The sequence below is a fragment of the Astyanax mexicanus genome, chromosome 24 (assembly GCF_023375975.1).
Source record: "Astyanax mexicanus isolate ESR-SI-001 chromosome 24, AstMex3_surface, whole genome shotgun sequence".
NCBI classification, from domain to species: Eukaryota; Metazoa; Chordata; class Actinopteri; order Characiformes; family Acestrorhamphidae; genus Astyanax; species Astyanax mexicanus.
The window spans coordinates 32501529-32525000 of NC_064431.1; the positions used below are offsets into that span (position 1 = coordinate 32501529).

Below are 23472 nucleotides of genomic sequence, written 5' to 3' on the forward strand. Positions count from 1 at the left end.
AATCAGTATAACTCTTGTGTACAATTTGTTGTGCTTATTTAAGTTTGAATTACTTAGAAAATTCTAAGTAAGACTGAATAAGATTGCATATTCTGTATTGATTGTTTATGTCAGTTATGTTCAGACACAAAAAAAAAATCCTATTATTAGAGTTAACAGAATAATTCCTCATTATCAGACATCAGCAACCTATTGCCCTGTGTTTTAACAACACCCTAGGAACCACCTAGAAATTGTGTATGTCGCGTAATCTGCATTTTCGGTACCGATTGTTTGTATCAGTCACGTTCAGAGATTGAAAACATTTCCTATTATCAGAAATCAATAACTTTTCTGATGATATAACAACACCTTAGCAACCACCTAGGAATTGTGTATGTTGCGTAATCTGCATTTTCTGTATCAACTGTTTGTATCAGTCATGTTCAGAGATCAAAACTTTCATATTACTAGAAATCAGAGGCAGTCCTTCTAATCAGAGATCGATAACTTTTACTATAATCTAATAACACCCTAGCAACCACCTTAGCAACCACCATGTATCAGTCATGTTCAGAGATCAAAACTTTCATATTACTAGAAATCAGAGGCAGTCCTTCTAATCAGAGATTGATAACTTTTACTATAATCTAATAACACCCTAGCAACCACCTTAGCAACCACCATGTATCAGTCATGTTCAGAGATCAAAACTTACATATTACTAGAAATCAGAGGCATTCCTTCTAATCAGAGATCGATAACTTTTACTATAATCTAATAACACCCTAGCAACCACCTTAGCAACCACCATGTATCAGTCATGTTCAGAGATCAAAACTTTCATATTACTAGAAATCAGAGGCATTCCTTCTAATCAGAGATCGATAACTTTTACTATAATCTAATAACACCCTAGCAACCACCTTAGCAACCACCATGTATCAGTCATGTTCAGAGATCGAACACCTTTCCTATTATCAGACAAAAAAATAAGATGAATTGCCTTAAAATAATATAATTTCACTTGCTAAGGTTTAGTTTTGTGCAGTGTACAGAGCTGTTAGCTGTGTCTAATTTGGGATTAGGGTGTAATCCTGAGATTATGTATTAAGATTTGGTTGGTTAAGGTGTGTTTAGGATCGGTGCAGCAGGTGAGTGGGATGTACAGGTAAGATCAGTGATGGCCTTTGATCTGAGGAGCAGAAGACACACCTACAGTCATCAGTCCACACAGCTGACTGTATATCGCCTGTATCCTGTGTGCAGCTGATCTCGCTCTCTCTCGCCCTGCAGGACTTTGCTCTGATCTGAGGAGGAGTTTCTCCGGATCTTCAGGAGCAAAACCGGACAGAGCTGCTCTTTAAAGGTAAATCTGGATCATTTATTATTATAATAATAATAATAATCATAATATTATTAATGTTATTGCAGCTACAGCCTTACTGGATTGGATTAAAACAGGTGTCTAAACCTAGTTGTTACTCAGGTGATCTGATTCTACTTGACTGGTTTACCTCGTGATTATTACAACTGTTCAAACTCTACTGACTGATCCGGTTTGCTGATTATATATATATATATATATATATATATATATATATATATATATATATATATATATATATATATATATATATATATATACTTAAAAATGATGAGTTTCTTTGATTTTACCAAATTTAAAACCTCTGGAATATAAACAAGAGGAAGATGGATGATCACAAGCCATCAAACCACCAAACTGAACTGCTTGAATTTTTGCACCAGGAGTAAAGCAGCATAAAGTTATCCAAAAGCAGTGTGTAAGACTGGTGGAGGAGAACATGATGCCAAGATGCATGAAATTAAAACTGTGATTAAAAACCAACCAGGGTTATTCCACCAAATATTGATTTCTGACACTTAAAACTTTATAAATATGAACTTGTTGTTTTCTTTGCATTATTTGAGGTCTGAAAGTTCTGCATCTTTTTTTTTGTTATTTCAGCCATTTCTCATTTTCTGTAAATAAATGCTCTAAATGAGAATATTTTTATTTGAAATTTGGGAGAAATGTTATCTGTAGTTTATAGAATAAAACAACAATGTTTATTTTACTCAAACATAAACCTATAAATAGCAAAATCAGAGAAACTGATTCAGAAACTGAAGAGTAAAACTTCATTTTTTGCACAGTTTTTGAATGTTCTTTTGGTTGTTTTAAATTGATGACCATCTAGAACATCTATGGACCAGCCGCTGTCACATTTTGAGCGTTTTTCCACAAAAAGAACTCTGGTTCTGGAACGAGTTTGGTTCTGGCTTATAAGAACCGTGATGCTTTTCAGAAAATGTATGAAGAGCCTCCTTTCAGTAGTTTCAAAGTTTTTTCTCCCAATAAACTCATCCTTTCATCATTAAATTTACACATAAAAAGCTTATATAATATTTGATTCCAGCTACTACTTCTTGGTGTGTGTGTGTGTGTGTGTGATGTATCTGAGCCGGGAGGTTATTAGTCTTTATGGCTCTATAAACCTGCAGGTCGTATCCAGGAGAAGATAGCAAAACATTCCACATGACCAGAGATCAATAATGTTCTATATATTCAGACGTGTATAACAGTCTCTGATTGATTTATTCTATATAATGATCTTTACAGCATTTCCAATACATATGATAAAGAGATCAATACATATAAATCCTGTGTGGCAGCGATTTCTGTCCATTTTTTTCAGAATATAATCATTATGGGAATATTATGTAAAAGCAGGAACATTCTGGAAATATAACCACTTAGCAACAGCAAAACAACCACTTAGCAACAGCATTGCAATGATTTGAAACGGAAACACCTTAGCAACCACCTGGAAATTGTGTATGTTGCATAATCTGCATATTCTGTACTGATTGTTTATGTCAGTTACGTTCAGAGACTAAAAACATTTCCTATTATTAGAATTACAGAAGTATTTCCTATTATCAGACATCAATAACCTATTTTCCTATGATATAACAACACCTTAGCAACCACCTGGACGTTGTGTATGTTGCATAATCTGCATATTATGTAGTACGGAGCCCCGGAGGGGCCGTGGATAAAAAAAATAATTAAATCGTGCTCACGATTTGCTATTCGTGCTCACGTTTTCTTTAAATCGTGCTCACGTTTTGCTATTCGTGCTCACGTTTTCTTTAAATCGTGCTCACGATTTGCTATTCGTGCTCACGTTTTCTCTAAATCGTGCTCACGTTTTGCTATTCGTGCTCACGTTTTATTTTAATTCGAGTGAACGATTTCTGTAATTCGTGCTCACGTTTTTATGCGCAATAAGACAAGAAGCTCGGAGGGAAAGGTACGGAGCCCCGGAGGGGCCGTGGATAAAAAAAATAATTAAATCGTGCTCACGATTTGCTATTCGTGCTCACGTTTTCTTTAAATCGTGCTCACGTTTTCTTTAAATCGTGCTCACGATTTGCTATTCGTGCTCACGTTTTCTCTAAATCGTGCTCACGTTTTGCTATTCGTGCTCACGTTTTATTTTAATTCGAGTGAACGATTTCTGTAATTCGTGCTCACGTTTTTATGCGCAATAAGACAAGAAGCTCGGAGGGAAAGGAGCATTTTCTCTCTTGATCTGTTACAGGGGTGCAGTAATGATAATCAGTTATCTACCTTTATAACCTGCTGATATTAATGCACTAGTGTTACAGTTAGATGTACAGTACAGTGAGCAGATTTTGCCTGGTGGTGGAATCTCTACAGCGCGTGGGGGAGAGCCGTCCGCGGCATCGGTTCCCCCGCCGCCAGACACCTGCCGCGCGCGCAGGTCTTCACGGAGCTTATTTACCAACAATGTAGACAAATACAGTCAATTCCAGTCATGAATAAAGGAAACAAACATTTTACTGATGCAGGACAACTGTGTGTTATTAAAACCAGATCAAAACAAAGTTATAATGCAATGTGCAAATGTGTTTATTAATTTCTAAATAACATTCAGCCAGCCTCCAAGGAAATGCACACCTTCTTAAATCTGGTTACATCATTATTACTTTTATGATAGATTTAATCTATATTTTAATAATTTGTATAATAAATAAACACATAATTCAGAAAATATACATTTAAGAAGTTTATAATTATTATATTTTTTATTTGAAGCTTGTGGCATGTTTCTGGGCAGGACACTGTGATTTGAGAATAAGCAGATATTCAGGACATTTCATCAGATATAGAAACTTAATTATTTTAGGAAACATATTGGAATAAATTATCAAATTGATCCAAATTATTATATGAAATGCCTATTTACTAAATATCTTAATACATTGTATTAATAGTATTTTAGACCAGCTATTTTGATTTTATATAGTGTTACATATTTAAAGCAGCTCTTATATGAGCCATTCATAGACAACTGTCACACCTTGCATTAATTTTGTATTATCTTTATTAACTTTTACAGTGTACATTTGGACCTAAGTCTTATAGCTGTATATTTATATAATTATACTTCTTTACGTTATACTATTGTTGAAAATAAGAAATTATAAACAGTTCCACATTGCATTATAACTTTGTTTTGATCTGGTTTTAATAACACACAGTTATCCTGCATTAGTAATGTTTGTTTCCTTTAATCATGACTGGAATTGACTATATTTGTCTATATTGTTGGTAAATAAGCTCCGTGAAGACCTGCGCTCGCGGCCAGGGAACCCGTGCCGCGGACGGCTCTCCCCCACGCGCTGTAGAGATTCCACCACCAGGCAAAATCTGCTCACTGTACTGTACATCTAACTGTAACACTAGTGCATTAATATCAGCAGGTTATAAAGGTAGATAACTGATTATCATCACTGCACCCCTGTAACAGATCAAGAGAGAAAATGCTCCTTTCCCTCCCAGCTTATTGTCTTATTGCATAAAAACGTGAGCAGGAATTACAGAAATCGTTCACTCGAATTACAGAAATCGTGCGCACGAATTACAGAAATCGTGAGCACCAATTAAAGAAATCGTGAGCACGAATTGCAAATCGTTCACTCGAATTAAAGAAAACGTGAGCACGAACTGCTACATCGTTCACTCGATTTAATTGTTTTTTTTATCCACGGCCCCTCCCGGGCTCCGTAGAAAGGAGCATTTTCTCTCTTGATCTGTTACAGGGGTGCAGTAATGATAATCAGTTATCTACCTTTATAACCTGCTGTTATTAATGCACTAGTGTTACAGTTAGATGTACAGTACAGTGAGCAGATTTTGCCTGGTGGTGGAATCTCTACAGCGCGTGGGGGAGAGCCGTCCGCGGCATCGGTTCCCCCGCCGCCAGACACCTGCCGCGCGCGCAGGTCTTCACGGAGCTTATTTACCAACAATGTAGACAAATACAGTCAATTCCAGTCATGAATAAAGGAAACAAACATTTTACTGATGCAGGACAACTGTGTGTTATTAAAACCAGATCAAAACAAAGTTATAATGCAATGTGCAAATGTGTTTATTAATTTCTAAATAACATTCAGCCAGCCTCCAAGGAAATGCACACCTTCTTAAATCTGGTTACATCATTATTACTTTTATGATAGATTTAATCTATATTTTAATAATTTGTATAATAAATAAACACATAATTCAGAAAATATACATTTAAGAAGTTTATAATTATTATATTTTTTATTTGAAGCTTGTGGCATGTTTCTGGGCAGGACACTGTGATTTGAGAATAAGCAGATATTCAGGACATTTCATCAGATATAGAAACTTAATTATTTTAGGAAACATATTGGAATAAATTATCAAATTGATCCAAATTATTATATGAAATGCCTATTTACTAAATATCTTAATACATTGTATTAATAGTATTTTAGACCAGCTATTTTGATTTTATATAGTGTTACATATTTAAAGCAGCTCTTATATGAGCCATTCATAGACAACTGTCACACCTTGCATTAATTTTGTATTATCTTTATTAACTTTTACAGTGTACATTTGGACCTAAGTCTTATAGCTGTATATTTATATAATTATACTTCTTTACGTTATACTATTGTTGAAAATAAGAAATTATAAACAGTTCCACATTGCATTATAACTTTGTTTTGATCTGGTTTTAATAACACACAGTTATCCTGCATTAGTAATGTTTGTTTCCTTTAATCATGACTGGAATTGACTATATTTGTCTATATTGTTGGTAAATAAGCTCCGTGAAGACCTGCGCTCGCGGCCAGGGAACCCGTGCCGCGGACGGCTCTCCCCCACGCGCTGTAGAGATTCCACCACCAGGCAAAATCTGCTCACTGTACTGTACATCTAACTGTAACACTAGTGCATTAATATCAGCAGGTTATAAAGGTAGATAACTGATTATCATCACTGCACCCCTGTAACAGATCAAGAGAGAAAATGCTCCTTTCCCTCCCAGCTTATTGTCTTATTGCATAAAAACGTGAGCAGGAATTACAGAAATCGTTCACTCGAATTACAGAAATCGTGCGCACGAATTACAGAAATCGTGAGCACCAATTAAAGAAATCGTGAGCACGAATTGCAAATCGTTCACTCGAATTAAAGAAAACGTGAGCACGAACTGCTACATCGTTCACTCGATTTAATTGTTTTTTTTATCCACGGCCCCTCCCGGGCTCCGTAATGTAGCGATTGTTTGTATCAGTGATGTTCAGAGATCAAAAACATTCAGTATTATCAGAGATTAACAACATGATCCTTATCATCTAGCAACACCTTAGCAACCACCTGTACTTTATTTATGCTACATAATTTGCATTTTTGTACCGATTTTGTATCAGTGATGTTCAGAGATCAAAAACATTAATATTATTAGAATTACAGAAGTATTCCTTATTGTCAGACATCAGTAACCTATTTTCCTATGATAAAACAACACCTTAGCAACCACCTAGGAATTAAGTATGTTTCGTTATCTGTATTTTCTGTATCGATTGTTTGTGTTAGTCATGTTCAGAGATCAAAAACATTTATATTATTAGAAATCAAAAGCGTTCCTGTTTATTAGAGATCATCAACATGATCTGTATCTTCTAGCAACACCTTAGCAACCACCTGGATGTTGTGTATGCTGTATAATCTGCATTTTCTGTACCGAATATTTGTATCAATCATGTTACGAAATCAAAAATGTTCATGTTATTTAAAATCATAAGCATTCCCTCTTATCAGAGATCAAAAACATGATCAGTAAAATCTAGCACACCGTAGCAACCACCTGGACCTTCTGTACCTAGCATAATCTGTACCGAATATTTGTGTCAGTCATGTTCAGAGATCAAAAACATTAATATTATTAAAAATCAGAAGCATTGCCCTTATCAGAGATCAGTAATATGATCCGTATGATCTAGCAACACCTTAGCAACCACCTGGATATTGTGTATGCTGCATAATCTGCATTTTCTGAACCGATTGTTTGTGTCAGTCATGTTCAGAGATCAAAAACATTAATATTATTATTAATCAAAAGCATTCCTTCTTATCAGAAATAACGTTTCATATGATCTAACAACACCTTAGCAACCACTTAGGAATTGTATATGCAGCATAATCTACATTTTATGTACCGAATGTTTGTGTCAGTCATGTTCAGAGATCAAAAAAATTAATATTATTAGAAATCAGAAGCATTTCCCTTATCAGAGATCAGTAATATGATCCGTTTGATCTAGCAACACCTTAGCAACCACCTGGATATTGTGTATGCTGCATAGTCTGCATTTTCTGAACCGATTGTTTGTGTCAGTCATGTTCAGAAATCAAAAACATTAATATTATTAGTAATCAAAAGCATTCCCTAGCACCCTAGCAACCACCTAGGAGGAGTTGTGTAATTTGTGTAATCTGTCTTTATTTCTTTAATGACTGCAGTGTGTGTGTGAGCAGCTGATGATGTTCGAGAGCAGCAGTGTGTTCGACTTCAGCTCCAGCAGCTATGCTGACTCCAGGTAAATGCTCCTGCCCTGATATTGATCTAACCCGATCACAGCTAATGATTATTGATTACTGATTGATTTAGGAGCTTTAAAATGAATATATCTTGTGTTTTCAGTGGGTACTCTGTGGACGACAGCTCCTCTCTGGCCTCCAGTTTATCCAGACCCACCGCTAAATCCATATACAGTGCGTGTAGAAGATACACACACACACACACACACACACACACACACATTGATACACACTGCAGTGTGTTCTCCTCAGTAACACTGTTCTTCTCTAACAGTGAGGAGGAAGGAGTACGCAGAGTCCATCAACCAGGAGCTCAGCAAGTTCCAGTACAGAGTGGAGGTACTGTAACACACATCTCTTTACAGCTGAAATCAATATCACTTATATTAATAAGAGATTAATAACATGAACTATGATTGGAAATCAACAGTATCAATACATTTTCTATATCCTGTAAATAAAGACCAATAGCATTCTCTATGACAGGGGTCAGCGATTAAGTCATTACGTGGTGGACACAAAAAAAACTTCTGTTTTGGGAAATTATATGTAATGGGATGGAGTGCTACAGACTAGTAGCTCTCCAGCCCAGAGGGTTGTTGAACCCAATTGCAGAACAGTTGATCTCAAAGCAGGTAAACCCAAGAAGAAAGGAAAAATAAATAAATAAACAAATAAATAATCACACTGCTCCTCACGTGGGATTGAACCAGTGTTGTCAGGGTCGCGGTCCAATATGCTACCGCTGCCCCAGCTAGTGAATAGGGACTCGGCCAGGAAAAAGAATATCGGGAGCCTGAGAACGGGTGTAAAAACAAGAACAGGTGTAAACTAAATTCACACGGAGAGAGAGAGAGGAGGAATATAAACAAAAGCTCTCCAGAGAAGCATTTTATTTGATCATTTTTTAATTATCGTTCATTATAGTTTTGAAAACCTCACATCTGGTCCGCGGGCCGCCTACTGCCCACCCCTGCTCTATTACTGTAACGCCAGGCAGAGTGGAGCGACGCTTGCCGGGTAAAATGAACAGACGGGTTTATTTACAGGCTGAAAGCCTGAAAAGAGGGTCGAAACGAGAAGGCACTAGAAGAAACCATGAGAAATGCTTAGTATGCAACCAAAGTCGACAATACCTTGTGAAGATAGTTTACATAATGCAGCCTTAAATACAAAATACATGATGAGCATAACCCGGAACTTCCTCAGAACACAGATGAATCTGAGCGACTGACGGTGAAGTCATAAATCATAGGATTCTGGGAAATGGAGTCCGGTAGTGTGGAAGGAGAGTCAGGCTGCGTAACAATTACATTTACTACAGTCAGAAATCAATATTTTTGCTACTATCACAAATCAAAGACATTTCCAATGATAAGAGATCAATGGCATTAAATACAATTAGAAATGAATAACATTTTATGTTAATAAAAATCAGTAGCATTCCTTTTAATCAGAAATCTGTAACATAATTACATGCAATCAGTAATATCTTTTATTATTAAAGATCAATAGCATTCCCTATGGTCAGAGATCAAATAGATAACTAAATACAATCAGAAATTATTCAAAATTGAGAGATCAGTAGCATTCCTTTTAATCAGAAATCTATATTGTTCCCTGTTATCTATATCATATATCAGCAGCATTCCCTATGAGCAGAGAAATAAAAAATAAATGATCAGAAATCAGTGTAATTGTCAATTAATAACCTTTTTTTATTAACAGAGATCAGAGACAATGTTAACTACGATCTGATGTTTGTCGTGTGTGTGTGTGTGTGTGTGTGTGTGTGTGTGTGTGTGTGTGTAGCACTTGTTAACGTGTGAGCTGGCGGGTGAGCTGAGGGACGTGTCGGACTGCGTGGAGCGTCTGAAGCTGCTGGAGGAGACGGGACGCGTCTGGGGGCAGGACATGATCCTGGAGCTGAAGAAGGGGAACCTCCTGCTCACCGACCTCGAGACCAAGGTCCGAACTTCTGTATAAAAACCCTGCTGTGGTTTCGATACATCAGCTCACAGACGCAGCCTTGTGCTGATCCACATCACCCTAGGAGTGATGAGAGGAAAGAGAGAGTGCCATCTACTGTACTGTACCCACCCAGTGAGAGCAAGGACAATCGTGCTCTCTCGGGGCTCCGGCAGCTGATGGCAAGCTGCATGAACCAGATTCAAATCATGAATCTCTTTGTCTCTATTTCTTTATATACAGTATTTGTGGTTTTTATTTCTCGATCTCTCTACTTTTATAGGAGGAGCTGGACAGTCTGGCTGTGAGTCGGGTGTTGGAGGTGAAAGCTGTGATGGACAGTTGTGTTTATAACTCCTTACTGACCGTCTCAGTACAGGACAGAGGGACCAGTGTCTTCATGTTCCAGAGCGACTCTCTAAGGGTGAGATAAATACGTTTATAGAGACTCTCCAAAACTTTAATCCACTATCAAGCTGATCAATATTGGATCAAACTGGATATACCAAACATTAGAGGTGGAAATTACAAAGAAATGCGTTGACCACGATAATGACAATATTAATTGATATAATTACAATAAGACAATTCTCTATGGCACTGTTCCACCGATGTTGTGGTTTGCAAACCTAATTTTGAACCAGTTTGTCGCGTTTCCACCAACAAGAGAGGGTTCTGGAACAAGGAACGTTAGAATACTAAGTTCCTTAGCACCAGCCATCTGTATGGCTGTACAGCACCCTATGTTGGTGATGTATGATTTTTATAAGCCCAAACGGAACTGCCCTTGTAAAAGAAAAGTGTATTTAAGTGTTTTTAACATGGAAAAGTAAATACTTTTAACATTAAAATTAATAAATACATTTTAAATGTACTAATTTGAAACAACTCATGGCAACTTTCTATTTCAATTGTAATTAAGCTATATTTAAACACATCATAAAAGCATTAGATTGTGCTTTTGAGTTCTTTTTTCGTATATCTTCTGTGAACATGAGTAGATTTAAGTTTGTGTTTTTTAAACATAATTTTTAACACACTTGAAGTATTTCGTAAATGTGCTACTTTGCGTATTGATGCACGTATCGTTACACCTTAATGCTACTGGGGAAAAAAATACACTAAAATGAACTTCCACTGCATATTTTTTTTATCAACACAACATATAATTTAAAGCATATTGCTTAAAAGTGCATTTTAGGGAAATACACAGAAAGTTAATAGTTAATGTGTATTTTCATAAAGTATACTAAATAGGAAATGTGCTTCTAGTATTCTTAACCTAATTTAAACATACTTGCTCTTAAGTATATTTCTTTTTCACAAGGGTTGATTTGTCTAATTAGGGGGCGGGGCGGTCTTAAGGAGTTTAGAGCTCCTGTGTTTCAATAAATATATCAACATTTGACCCACATATTGATTAGGTATCGAAATCAAAAACTATATATAAGATATATTGCAATAACACATTTTTTGTCCCACCCCTACCAAACACACTGTACGTATCCAGCACATTACCTGCTTTAACCTAGGCCTTAAATTCTAAAAGAGCTTGATGATGAGCTGGTTAGATTACCAAGTGTGCTGAAAGCAGGGAAAGCCCCAAAATGTGCAAAACAATCCATCCATTCACCATGACTTTCTGGAGAGATACTCTCAGGTTCTGATCTGGTTTTCTGGGTCTGTTCTGCAGGCCGATTACATCCAGCGAGATCTGGAGCGAGTTCTGCAGAACAGGATGGACAGGGTGCAGGACGGTAATAAGAACAGGTAATGTCCCGATGTTCCTTTAGCTATCAGGAGAACATCCTGCATGAAAAATCTACAGATAACAGGATAAATCCCCTCTATTTCTCTTTCTGTCAGGACAAGACCTGGACCTCTGATAAAGAAAGACAGCAGAAACTCAGCTCGACCTCCAGAACCCAAAAAAGAGGACTGGAGTGCTCCAGACTACGGTATGACACAACCATAAGCACTGCCACTATGATTGAGAAAATCGCTGGTTCGAATCCCGCTCATGCAGCTTGCCAGAGCCCAGAGAGAGCACAGTTGTCCTTGCTGTTTCTCTCTGGGTGTGTACAGTTTATCAGTAGATGACGCTCTTTCCCCTCATCACTCCTAGGGTGATGTGGATCAGCACAAGTCTGCATCTGTGAGCTGATGTATCACAACCCAGTCGCTGCGCTTTCCTCCGAGCGTTAGCGCTGTGATGCTACTCCCCAATGCTGCATCAGAATACTTCAGTCATAGCTCTCCAAATTCTACCAATAAGGTGTGGAGCTACTTTAAGGCTGGTTAATGGTGTAAAAAGCGATTCATCTGCTAAAAGTCTAAAAGTGTTTGGACAAACGGAATAAAATTGCTGAATCTCAAAAAGCTGCAGGAGAGCGGAGGTGGGCTATTCCACAAAGGTTTTTACTCTTTATCATGTTTTACTACACCTAAAATCAATTTCACACAGAAGTTCTCCTTTAATGCAGGACTTTGCTTTAAATTTTCTTTTAAATTTAAGTTTCCCTCCTGCAGATGAAAGTCCTGCTCCATCTCCATCTCCACCTTCATCCAGACACAAGCCGGTCTTCATCCTTCCAGAGCCGAGAACCTCGCCAACCCCAGCACGGAAAACATCCAAACGCAACCACAGCCCCCCACCAGCTCCGCCCCCTTATACGGAGAGAGAGAGGAACGTGGTGAGGCTCAGATTTACAGCTTTAATAAAAAAAATTACAATAAAATGCTTCTCTGGAGAGCTTTTATTTACATTCCCCTCCTGTCTCTCGCTTTGTCGCGCTGAACAATATCGTGCCCATGACCAAACTTACAGTAATTGCCGACCCCTGATTTAGGGCGTGTCAGTGTGTCTTTGCTATCATAACGACGGGAAAAGTACACTTTGCTCAGCTCGAAACATTTGCTCGAAAAAGGCATGTACTTACTCTCTTAACAAACACATTAGCGTATATTAAAAGCATTCTACCTTTTAAACTCAGCAGTAAACAACACATATTGCTTGATTCTTCATCTAGAGACACCCTATGTGGCACTACATCAATTTTATTCCTACAAAAATGTAAGAAAAGGTGTCATTTTGCCTCTTTTTTGCCACTTTTGTCATGCTTTTTCTACCATTGCAGCACAGAGGGATCCACTAATGCTCTGTTTGTAATGATTCTGTTTCCTAATCTTCTTTAATGTTGAGTAACTGCTATAAAACAGAACATATTTTTGTTTTAATAAGAAGCTAGTTTGTTGTCTTTCAGCTTTTTCTACTTGTGAGCTTAATGCATAATCCTCTTAACTGCAGTGTAAAAGTGTAAAGAAAGAGTTAAAGGGGAACTAACCCCCCTTTTGTAAGTTTTAGCTGACTCAACCCTTAGCTCAAACTTGAAAAATGATAAACAAAAATGGGAGGAGTAGTTTATGACTGGCACTGGGTGATGTATGGGTTTAGGGGCGGAGGAGAAGGGAGAGCTGATTGGCTGCAGAGGCAGATATTACCACAGTAAAAGCGTTTTTTTAAAGGTTAGAACAGGTTTATAAACATTTTTCAGCTGAAAATATATAGTTATATAAAATATTGTTCTGTAATGTGTTCTCCTGCAGGACATACTCAACCACCTGATAAACGACATAGAAGAGTTTTCAGACAGGGTGGCTGCTGTGATGCCAAGGGTGGATAAGAAGAAGAAAAAGAAGAAGAAGCAGCAGAAAGGTAACGATCAACTTCCAGCAAAGTCCAGCATCCTGTAACTCTAACTGTTAAACTAATCCATGATTTATCAGCACCTTAAGGAGTATTATAAGTAGAGAGTATATAATTTCTATAATTATAATTATAGAAATGTTCCTCTACCAAAACATTTTTTATGCTTTATGCTTTATTTTCTAACAATATGTTGAAACAATACATGTTTTAAAGCTTGTAAGTTTGGAGCAGCATAGCTGTGATGCTAACAGGCATCGGGTCAGACCCGAGCAGATAATCTAAACTGTGTTCTGTGCTGGTTGTGTTTTAGCAGCTGTGCAGAATCTGCCCTCTGAGGATCAGTTCATCATCTGCCTCCAGAAAATCAAGATGGCCTTTAATCTGCTGGTGAGTCTCAACCAACATCTACAGATTACCAACCAAACTCCAACAGATTACCAACCAAACCCCACCAGATTACCAACCAAACCCCACCAGATTACCAACCAAACTCCTCCAGATTACCAACCAAACTCCTCCAGATTACCAACCAAACTCCTCCAGATTACCAACCAAACTCTAGCAGATTACCAACCAAACTCCACCCGATTACCAACCAAACCCCACCAGATTACCAACCAAACTCCATCAGATTACCAACCAAGCCCCACCAGATTACAAACCAAACTCTAGCAGATTACCAACCAAACCCCACCAGATTACAAACCAAACTCCACCCGATTACCAACCAAACTCCACCAGATTACCAACCAAACCCCACCAGATTACCAACCAAACCCCACCAGATTACCAACCAAACTCCTCCAGATTACCAACCAAACTCCACCAGATTACCAACCAAACCCCACCAGATTACCAACCAAACTCCATCAGATTACCAACCAAGCCCCACCAGATTACAAACCAAACTCCAGCAGATTACCAACCAAACCCCACCAGATTACAAACCAAACCCCACCCGATTACCAACCAAACTCCACCAGATTACCAACCAAACCCCACCAGATTACCAACCAAACCCCACCAGATTACCAACCAAACTCCTCCAGATTACCAACCAAACTCCACCAGATTACCAACCAAACCCCACCAGATTACCAACCAAACCCCACCATATTACCAACCAAACTCCTCCAGATCCAGCAGAATTAACTCATATTCCTCTTCATTTCTCATCACTCCTCTCCCTCTCTCTCCCTCTCTCCCTCTCTCTCTCTCTCTCTCTCTCTCTCAGGGGGAGCTGAATGGTCAGATTGAGGACCCCAATGCTGCAGATCTGGCTCACTGTATCTTCTCTGTGTTGGAGCTGGTAAACCAACTAAAGCTAATAGACATTAATAAACTAATAATCATTAAACCGATTGATAACCTTAAACTGTCTTAAAGCCTGTAACAGAAGGTGTGTGTGTGTGTGTGTGTAGGTGGTGAGTGTGTGTGAGGATGATCTCCCTCCCTCTGTGATCGCTCCTCTGCTGGAGCCGGAGTGTGTTCGCTTTCTGAGTGAAGAAGCCTCACCTGAGGAGGATCAGCTGTGGCAGTCTCTCGGAGACGCCTGGAACATCCCCAGGTAACACCTTCTCCATCATCATCATCATCATCATCCTCTTCATCATCATCTTCATCATTATCATCCTTTTTTATCATCATCATCTTTATCCTCATTATCATCCTCTTCCTCGCCATCATCATCATCATCATCCTCTTCATCATTATCTTCATCTTCATCATTATCATCCTTTTTTATCATCATCATCTTTATCCTCATTATCATCCTCTTCTTCGCCATCATCATCCTCTTCATCCTCTTCTTCATCATCCTCTTCATCTTCTTCATCATCCTCTTCATCCTCTTCTTCATCATCCTCTTCATCCTGTCCATCTTTATCATCCTCCTCATCATTATCATCCTCTTCATCCTCTTCATCTTCTTTATCTTCTTTATCTTTTCATCATCATCATCATCATTATCATCCTCTTCATCCTCTTCATCTTCTTTATCTTCTTTATCTTTTCATCATCATCATCATCATCATTATCATCCTCCTCATCTTTATTGTCGTCATCATTACGATGATTAATGCGGATGGCTACCTGTGTTTACCTGTTTGATTGTTTTACCTGTTTACCTGCCTTTAACTGTCTTTACCTGTTTCTGGGAACTTATTTACTTAATTTAACCTCTTTAACTCTGTTTATCTATTTAACTGCCTTAACCTGTGTTCACCTGCCTTCAGTTCTAGTTACCTGTGTATCTGGATTTACCTGTTATTGCCTGCTTACTTGTTTGTATGTGTTTACCTGTGTTAACTGTTGGTACTTGTTCACTTGTGTTTATCTGTGTTTACTCGTTGGTATGTGTTCACCTATGTGAACTTGTGTTTTTCTGTTGGCATTTGTTTACCTGTGTGGACCTGTGTTTACCTGATGGTACTTGTTCACCTGTGTGGACCTGTTGTTACCTGTGTTTAGCTGTTAGTACGCGTTTACCTGTGTTTACCTGTTGGTACATGTTCACCTGTGTTTACCTGTTAGTATTTGATCACCTGTGCTTACCTATGTTATCTGTTGTTACCTGTGTTTACCTGTTAGTACTTGTTTACCTGTTGTTACCTGTGTTTACCTGTGCTTACCTGTGCTTAACTGGTTCAGTACGAAGTGGCCTGAGGATGATGATAAGATCCCGACCTTCACGCCGGTGTTTAACGATGGCTGGGAGCCGCCAGAGATCACACACACCGAGAGAAAACCTACACACACACACACACAGCGGCAGGACAGCCAGCGGTCTGCAGGAGCACAGGTACACACACACACACACAGAGAAACACATACACACAAAGACAAAACATTTTTTTAAATGTCTTCATACCTAATGTGTGTGTGTATATATATATGTATATATATATGTGTGTGTGTGTGTGTGTGTGTGTGTGATTTAGAGTACCAGTTCATGGCAGATTCCAGAGCCCAGGTAAGATTATTATTATTATTATTTAATCCACATTAAAGATGCTCTGACCACCATCAGCTTTACCAACCCTGACTGTGCCCTGCTGTGCGTGTGTGTGTGTGTGTGTGTGTGTTACAGCCCTGAGGAGCTGCCTCTCAGCTCGATGTGTGTGTTGAGTGACTTCAGAGCGAGGAACGATCGAGAGCTGAGTGTGAATAAGGGGGAAACAGTGGAGGTCAGTTCATTAAAATCACTTTACCATATAAATATATAAATATATATACATATACAGCACCGGTCAAAAGTTTGGACAGACCCTCTTCTTCTTATTCAATGCTTTTATTTTTTTTTATTTTTTTTATTCCTACATAGTAAATGAATAGTGAAGATCACGTTGAATTAATTTCTCAAAAAATCTCTAGGAACATAGGCGTAATTAGACGAATCAAATATATTTTACCTCAGCATATACTCCTTAATCTGTATGATTCAATGATTTATCCATACCTGTCATACTGCAATATCATTTGGGCTAGTACCTTCAAAAGTAATCTCACAGGCCTTCATATTCTCCAAAAACGATATGTTAGAATGATCACCTCTTCTCCATTCACTGCTGCCTCTCGCCCTCTGTTTGTGAACTTAAAGATTTTAAATGTTTATGAAATTAATCTTTTTCAAACAAGTCAATTCGTTTTCTTGTTTAAACAAAACCTCCTACCTGACTGTGTTCAAAACTTATTCCTATTCAACACTGTACCAGAGCCTCTGACAACCTACACTCCGCATTTTACAGAACTACATTAAGTCAATTCACAATTTCACACAGAGGTCCTCGTATTTGGAACTGTCTACCACACAATCTAAGAACTTGCAATAATCTTATTTCTTTCAAAAAGCTCACTAAAGGATCAGTTATTACCTAAAGCTGTATTACTTTAAACATCCTGCACTACTATTTGTGACTACCTATCAATGTTATTGTCTTTGTTACTGTCATTATTTGTATTCCCTTCTTTTCTCCCCCCCCCCCCCCCCCCCACTCCCACTTCCTAATCTCCTTTACTTCATTTTTTTATATTTACCTAAAATATAATTCATTTAAATACAATGGGAAAGTGCCTAGTACAAGCCCTGCTGGCTTTTTTGTACTCTCCCTGCACTGTTTGTATTACTACAACTTTTTGTCTTTATTATGTTTTCTTGGTGTATTGTTCATAATCAATAAAAAAATATATAATAAAATAAAAAGTGATCTATCAGATTATGAAGGAACACATAAGGAATCATGTAGTAACTTAAAACAGTGCTAAACAAACTTAAAATACTCTGTGAAGAAGCATTTAGATGTTCTTATCTGAGGAGTTGAGCTGTTAACTTTAGTGGTTTCTGAAGCTGGTAACTCTAATGAATTTATTCTGTGCAACAGAGGAAACTCTTGCTCTTTTATCCTTTCCTGGGGCGGTCCTGATGAGTGCCAGTTCCATCGTTATAATGTTGTTTATGATGGTCTTTTTGCGACTGCACTTGAGGATACTTTCAAAGTTCTTAAAATTCTTCTCTTTATATTGACTGACATTCATTTTTTCTTAAAGTCATTTTTTTTACCTTACTTAGTTAGAGGAGAACTCTGATGTAAAATGGACTTGCTGTAGTAAAACTTTTGCACATACATCCGTCCTGGGGTGGTCCTGATGAGTGCCAGTTCCACCATTATAATGTTGTTTATTATGGTTTTGTGATGATTGCACTTGAGGATACTTGAAATTCTTCTTTTTGTATGAATTGTCCTTCATTTTTTAATTAACAGAATTATTTTCTTAATTTAGTTGAGTAGTTGTTTCTTCTCATAATCTGGATCCGAACATTACTCAAATATTCACTATTCACTGTATACCTGTAACTCTACCTCTTCACTACTTTACTTTAACTGATGCTCTCAAACACTTTATTAAGAGACAAGAAATTCAAGTAATTAACTGTGTGTGTGTGTGTGTGTGTGTGTGTGTTTGTGTGTAGCTGCTGGACATGTCTAAGCGCTGGTGGAAGGTGAGGAATGGGCGTGGTCAGGAAGGCTTCGTCCCTAATAACGTTCTCAAGTCCACTGAGAATGAGGACGCACAGGTATGTACACAGATACATACCTGTATCTTTATATTGCATCTCTCTCACACACACATTTATACACTTTATCAGTGTAGTGATGTGTGTGACGCCCCCTACAGGAAGCTGACAGTAACCCAGTTCTGAACAGGAAGTCAAAGCCGGAGGATGTGAAGGCGTGGCTGGAGTACAAGGGCTTTAATAAAATGTAAGTATCTGATTCACTCTGTACAAATACATCAATCCGGCTTCTCATCGTTCAATAAAACCCCAATCCAGATAAATCTCTCCATCCAGATAGAGTGAATCTGATTGTGATTGGATGTAGAGAAGAATAAACATGTACCATTCTGACTCCCTATTGGTTTATGCTGTATACTATATGAAGAAGATCCGTGTAGAGACTCAAGAGAACTAAACTTATTTTATATATTTACATTCTACTGTATGTAAAATATATTCATATTTAATAAAAACATATATGCAGCTGAAACACTAGAGAACAGCCTAGTGCAAAATCTCACATTTTATTATCAACATTATAATTTTAGTCATTATGGCTTTTAGTAAAATGTGTTTTTTGGAGGGGGGGGGGGTTAATAGTGCACTATAGGACTCTGTGGGCGTGGCCTAAGCTTTTGTTCTTAATGGCTTTATTTTTTCTCCTTACATTACTTTTAATTTTATACTTTAAGTATAAGTTTTGAAACCAGTACTTTTACTTTAAATTAAAGAGTAAAAAGCTTGAGTTGATTCTTCTTTAACTTCTACAGAAGTATTTTATTAAATGCTAGTATTATATATATATATATGTGTGTGTGTGTGTGTGTGTTTCAGCACGGTCAGGTGTTTGGGGGGTCTCAGTGGGCCGATGTTGTTGGGGATGACCCGGGATGAGCTGAAGATTGTCTGTCCTGAGGAAGGAGGACGAGTTTATTATCAATTACAGAACGTTAAATCAGCACTCGCTGTGAGTACACAAACTCTCTCACACACACACACACACATAATAATAATGGGATATTATACCAGTTAGTTCCGACCCTGCAATGTGATTGGTTGATAAACGTTCTATGAGTACCGTTATCAGCCGGTAATGCACTGTAACTAACCCAAGCTCTCCATGTATTACTCCGCCACATACAGGTAACCTGGCAACGATGCAGCGCTTACAAACCAAACAGCACAGCTACAAACAAAGCAGCAATGGAACTATTTTAACTGGCGGAGTTTTTATAACCAAACAGATCCTATTTTCTCCCCCTCTTTAACTCTTTAAAATCTTTCAATAAACAGTGATAATAATGGAACTGTGGTATAAATATATTGCAATAAAACACTCAAGGTTTGTGCTATAACGTGTAATATTGGCACTGCTGTGCTGGGGTTGTAGATCAGTAATAGATCAGCACAGCAGTGCAAATATTACACGTTATAGCATGAACCTCGAGTGTATTATTGCGATATATTTATACTACAGTTCCATTATCACTGTTTATTGAAAGATTTAGAGAAATACACGGAGAGCTTCGGTTACAGTGCATTACTGGCTGATAACGGTACTCACATAACGCCTCTTAGCCAATCACATTGCAGGCTCGGAACTAACTGTAGTATATTGTACGTTATAGCACAAACCTTGAGTGTGTTATTGCTTAAATATAGCTGATAATAATGTGCTGGAATTCTGTGTGTGTGTGTTTGTGTGTATGTGTGTGTGTGTGTGTTTGTGTGTATGTGTGTGTTTGTGTGTGTAGATGGCCAGAGAGGTGAGTCCACTGGTCTGAGAACAATAAAGACCAAACACACAGGCAGTGTGTGTGTGTGTGGAATTCTGGGGGACCTCTGGGCTCAGGTGAGCTCAGGTGTTCTCAGGTGAAGCTGGACTGAATCACCTGCCGGACTCAACAAAGCTACTTAATGGACCTGTTTAATAAACTACAGCCAAACAGAACATTTTCCAGCTGCATTTCTGTGTGTTCCTGTGTATGTCCAAACTTTTGACTGGTACTGTATGTATTTGAATTTGCATTATGTATATTTTTTATATTTGACTTTTAATAAACTTGAAATATTTAAGGGTATAATTCATACAGTGAATAAATCAGCTGTTAAAAATACATTTAAAAATAAATAAGATTTTAATTTAAAAAAATCATTCAGATCCATATATTTTAGATACATAAATTTTAAAATATCTACTGAATGTTTCACTTTTAGCCAGATTTTGTATTTGTATTTTGTAAGTTTTGAATCAAAGGAAAAAAAAACTTTTAGAAAACATTAAATAGAACCAAGTAGTAATTATTAAAAGAAAGCATAAGGAAATAAAATATAAAATAATTAAAATAAGCTTAACTTAGCTTATTAAGATTAGATTTCAACTAAAATCAATTGAATAATCATTGGCACAAGAAAAAAAGTTTATTTAGTTCAGTTTAGTATTAATGATTATTAATTACTTTTTCTATACTGCTGATAAATGAAAGCTCTATAGAGTAAGATTATTTAGGTAAGGGTGTAACGCATTTTATAGAGTATTATAATTACATTATGTAACAGTATAGTTACAGTACTAATATTGAACACCAGGTTAGCCCTTATGTATGATGACCGGTAAATCTATACTTAATGTAATGTATTTATTTATCATCACTAGATTACGTATTTAAATCATAATGTGGATGAAAAAAAATCAGTCTGAAAAAACAATAATAATATAACAATAACAATAACAATAATAATCTCATTTAATCTGGAACATCTACAAGATTTTTATGCATGTTTTTTTTTATACAAATGAACTGTTTTCTTTATCAGGTTTGCAAAAATAAATTGTGAATTAATTTAATACAGTATAAGATGAATATACAGTGTTATGTATATTTGTATTTTTTATTTTGTATATTCTGAACGCATAAGACTAAATAAATGAATTTTGAAACTTGAAATGACCTGGATCTGATGATCATGTTGATCTGTAACACACTGTTAATAAATCCAGATGTGATCAATGACTGTATACTGTATATAATGGATTAATATAATGCTTCTATTATTTTCTGTTTTATAGAAATAAAGCCAAAAAACTGCTATATTGTTGAATTTGGAACCAAAGTCAGTGCAGTAGAGACTGACCATAAGCGGAGCCAGAATTACTGTACTTATGTATTTGGTAGAACTGCATCTGTCTCTCAGACCAAGTGTCTCAGACTGCCTTCATTGAGCTTTTACAGTGCAGCCTAATTAAACAGAGGCAGAAATAAGTTTTTTTTAATGGATACTCAATTTGTCCAGTGTGTGGTTTATGCATATTATTTTGAAATTGTGTAATAAATGTAAAAAACTATAGTTTTAAGTAAAGTTAAAGCACTTTTTATCAAGAAGACGGTGTGTATGTGCTGCAGAGAGGGGGTGCTTTTCATGGCGGGGGTTCAGGTAACATGACTATTTTTCATTATTTCTTATGAGTCAGCGTAGCTTAGAACAGCATCGTTGGTTTTTCCATTTTCTAAAAAAAATCTAAAAAAAGTTAAAGCCAAGAAAAGACGTACGTGCGCATTCCCGAGAGGTGGTGCTTTTCCTGGCGGGGGTGCTGAATTCGGCACAACACCAGAATATAAACGAGCTGAAATGAAACAGGATTAACAAGGCTATTTTTAAAATGTAAGGAACAGAAAGTTCAGATAATGGTACTCTGCTATCTAGAACATAATAAAAGAAACGTTAATGGTTTAAATATGTGGTGGAAGTGCAAACACACACACACACACACACACACTGATCTCTGAGTAACCAGTAATGCTGGTGAGTTATTGAGCAACACAGGGGCTGACTTTGACCCATGGTGCAGTGTGTGTGTGTGTGTGTGTGTGTGTGTGTGTGTGTGGAGGAAAAACTAAGAGATAACATAAATATTTTTGGTATTAGAAGAACATAATTTAAGACTGTAAAACTGTAAATAATAAAACTAATCAGACATAAAACATTTTCTTGCTGTATGAAAAAATGCACTGTTAGTATGTTTGTTTGTGTATGTGTGTGTGTGTGTGTGTGTCTCTCTCTCTCAGTGTGTGTATGTGGGTGGGTATTGGGTGTGTATGAGTGTGTTACAGTGTGATAAACAGTTGAGGAGTGTGTGTGAGGGCTGTATAACTCCAGGACTGTAGATAACTATATATAAATCAAATGCACAGCTACACTAGCTTTATCATACAGCTATTATTAGCAATTATATTTACAGAAATGTGAAATATTGTTTTTATTGCTGTTTTTAGCCACATTTCGGTGGAAAACAGTTGTAATCAGTTGTTTATTAGTTGAATATGGGCTGAGGCTGCTCTGTTAATCCGCTCTGTCTCTTTAAATGTGTTTTTTTAGTTTTTTATTCGGTTCCCCTTTTTTTTGCTTCTCAAACTTCCAGGAAACCGATCAGATCAGCTGCAGCCCTTCGCCTCGAAAACACACCCGTTTTACGACACGCCCCGCCTCCCCCGCGCCGGGATTGGCCAGCACCTCGCACTTCTGATTGGTGAGCGGAGAGCGAGAGTGAGCGCTTAGCCAATCGCAGCGAAGGAGTGGCTGAAAACGGGCGGGAAATAAAAGCAGACTCCAGCGGAGTTTGTGAGCAGTTATTAACAGTGAGAGCTGTGGAGGAGCGGAGTGCAGAAACAGCGCGAGATTATCTCATTAATTCCTTTAATAAATAAACTCAGGAGAACCCGCAGCACAGGTTCTCTAACAGAACCGTTCCTCAGTTCTCCTGTTCCTTAGTTACAGAGCGGCTAC

The 23472-nt window shown here is 37.4% G+C and overlaps 2 protein-coding genes across 4 annotated transcripts in view; both read left to right on the forward strand.

The window, feature by feature from the left end:
• Positions 1-1212: 1212 nt before the first annotated feature.
• eps8l3a (EPS8-like 3a) lies at positions 1213-20638 on the forward strand. Of its 3 annotated transcripts, none has more exons than XM_022682481.2 (20): positions 1213-1348; positions 7877-7953; positions 8058-8128; positions 8229-8293; positions 9767-9922; positions 10206-10346; positions 11616-11692; positions 11789-11880; positions 12452-12615; positions 13529-13637; positions 13945-14018; positions 14866-14940; positions 15053-15198; positions 16281-16431; positions 16571-16602; positions 16720-16816; positions 18601-18705; positions 18807-18892; positions 19522-19654; positions 20442-20638. In XM_022682481.2, the coding sequence occupies exons 2-20, from the start codon at positions 7895-7897 to the stop codon at positions 20469-20471; spliced, it is 1863 nt and encodes a 620-aa protein (XP_022538202.2). In that variant the 5' UTR covers positions 1213-1348; positions 7877-7894; the 3' UTR covers positions 20472-20638. The 3 variants fall into 3 exon arrangements, with proteins under 3 accessions (XP_022538202.2, XP_022538200.2, XP_022538201.2); XM_022682479.2 differs by having other exon boundaries at positions 1214-1348; positions 13942-14018; XM_022682480.2 differs by having other exon boundaries at positions 1214-1348; positions 7892-7953; positions 13942-14018.
• Positions 20639-23294: 2656 nt separating this feature from the next.
• The window catches only part of ampd2a (adenosine monophosphate deaminase 2a), a 32251-nt gene continuing 32073 nt past the window's right edge, over positions 23295-23472 (forward strand). Inside the window, exon 1 of the mRNA XM_049471810.1 lies at positions 23295-23472. This exon is cut by the window's right edge and continues 162 nt beyond it. The gene's annotated coding sequence lies outside the window, so the exon portion shown is untranslated.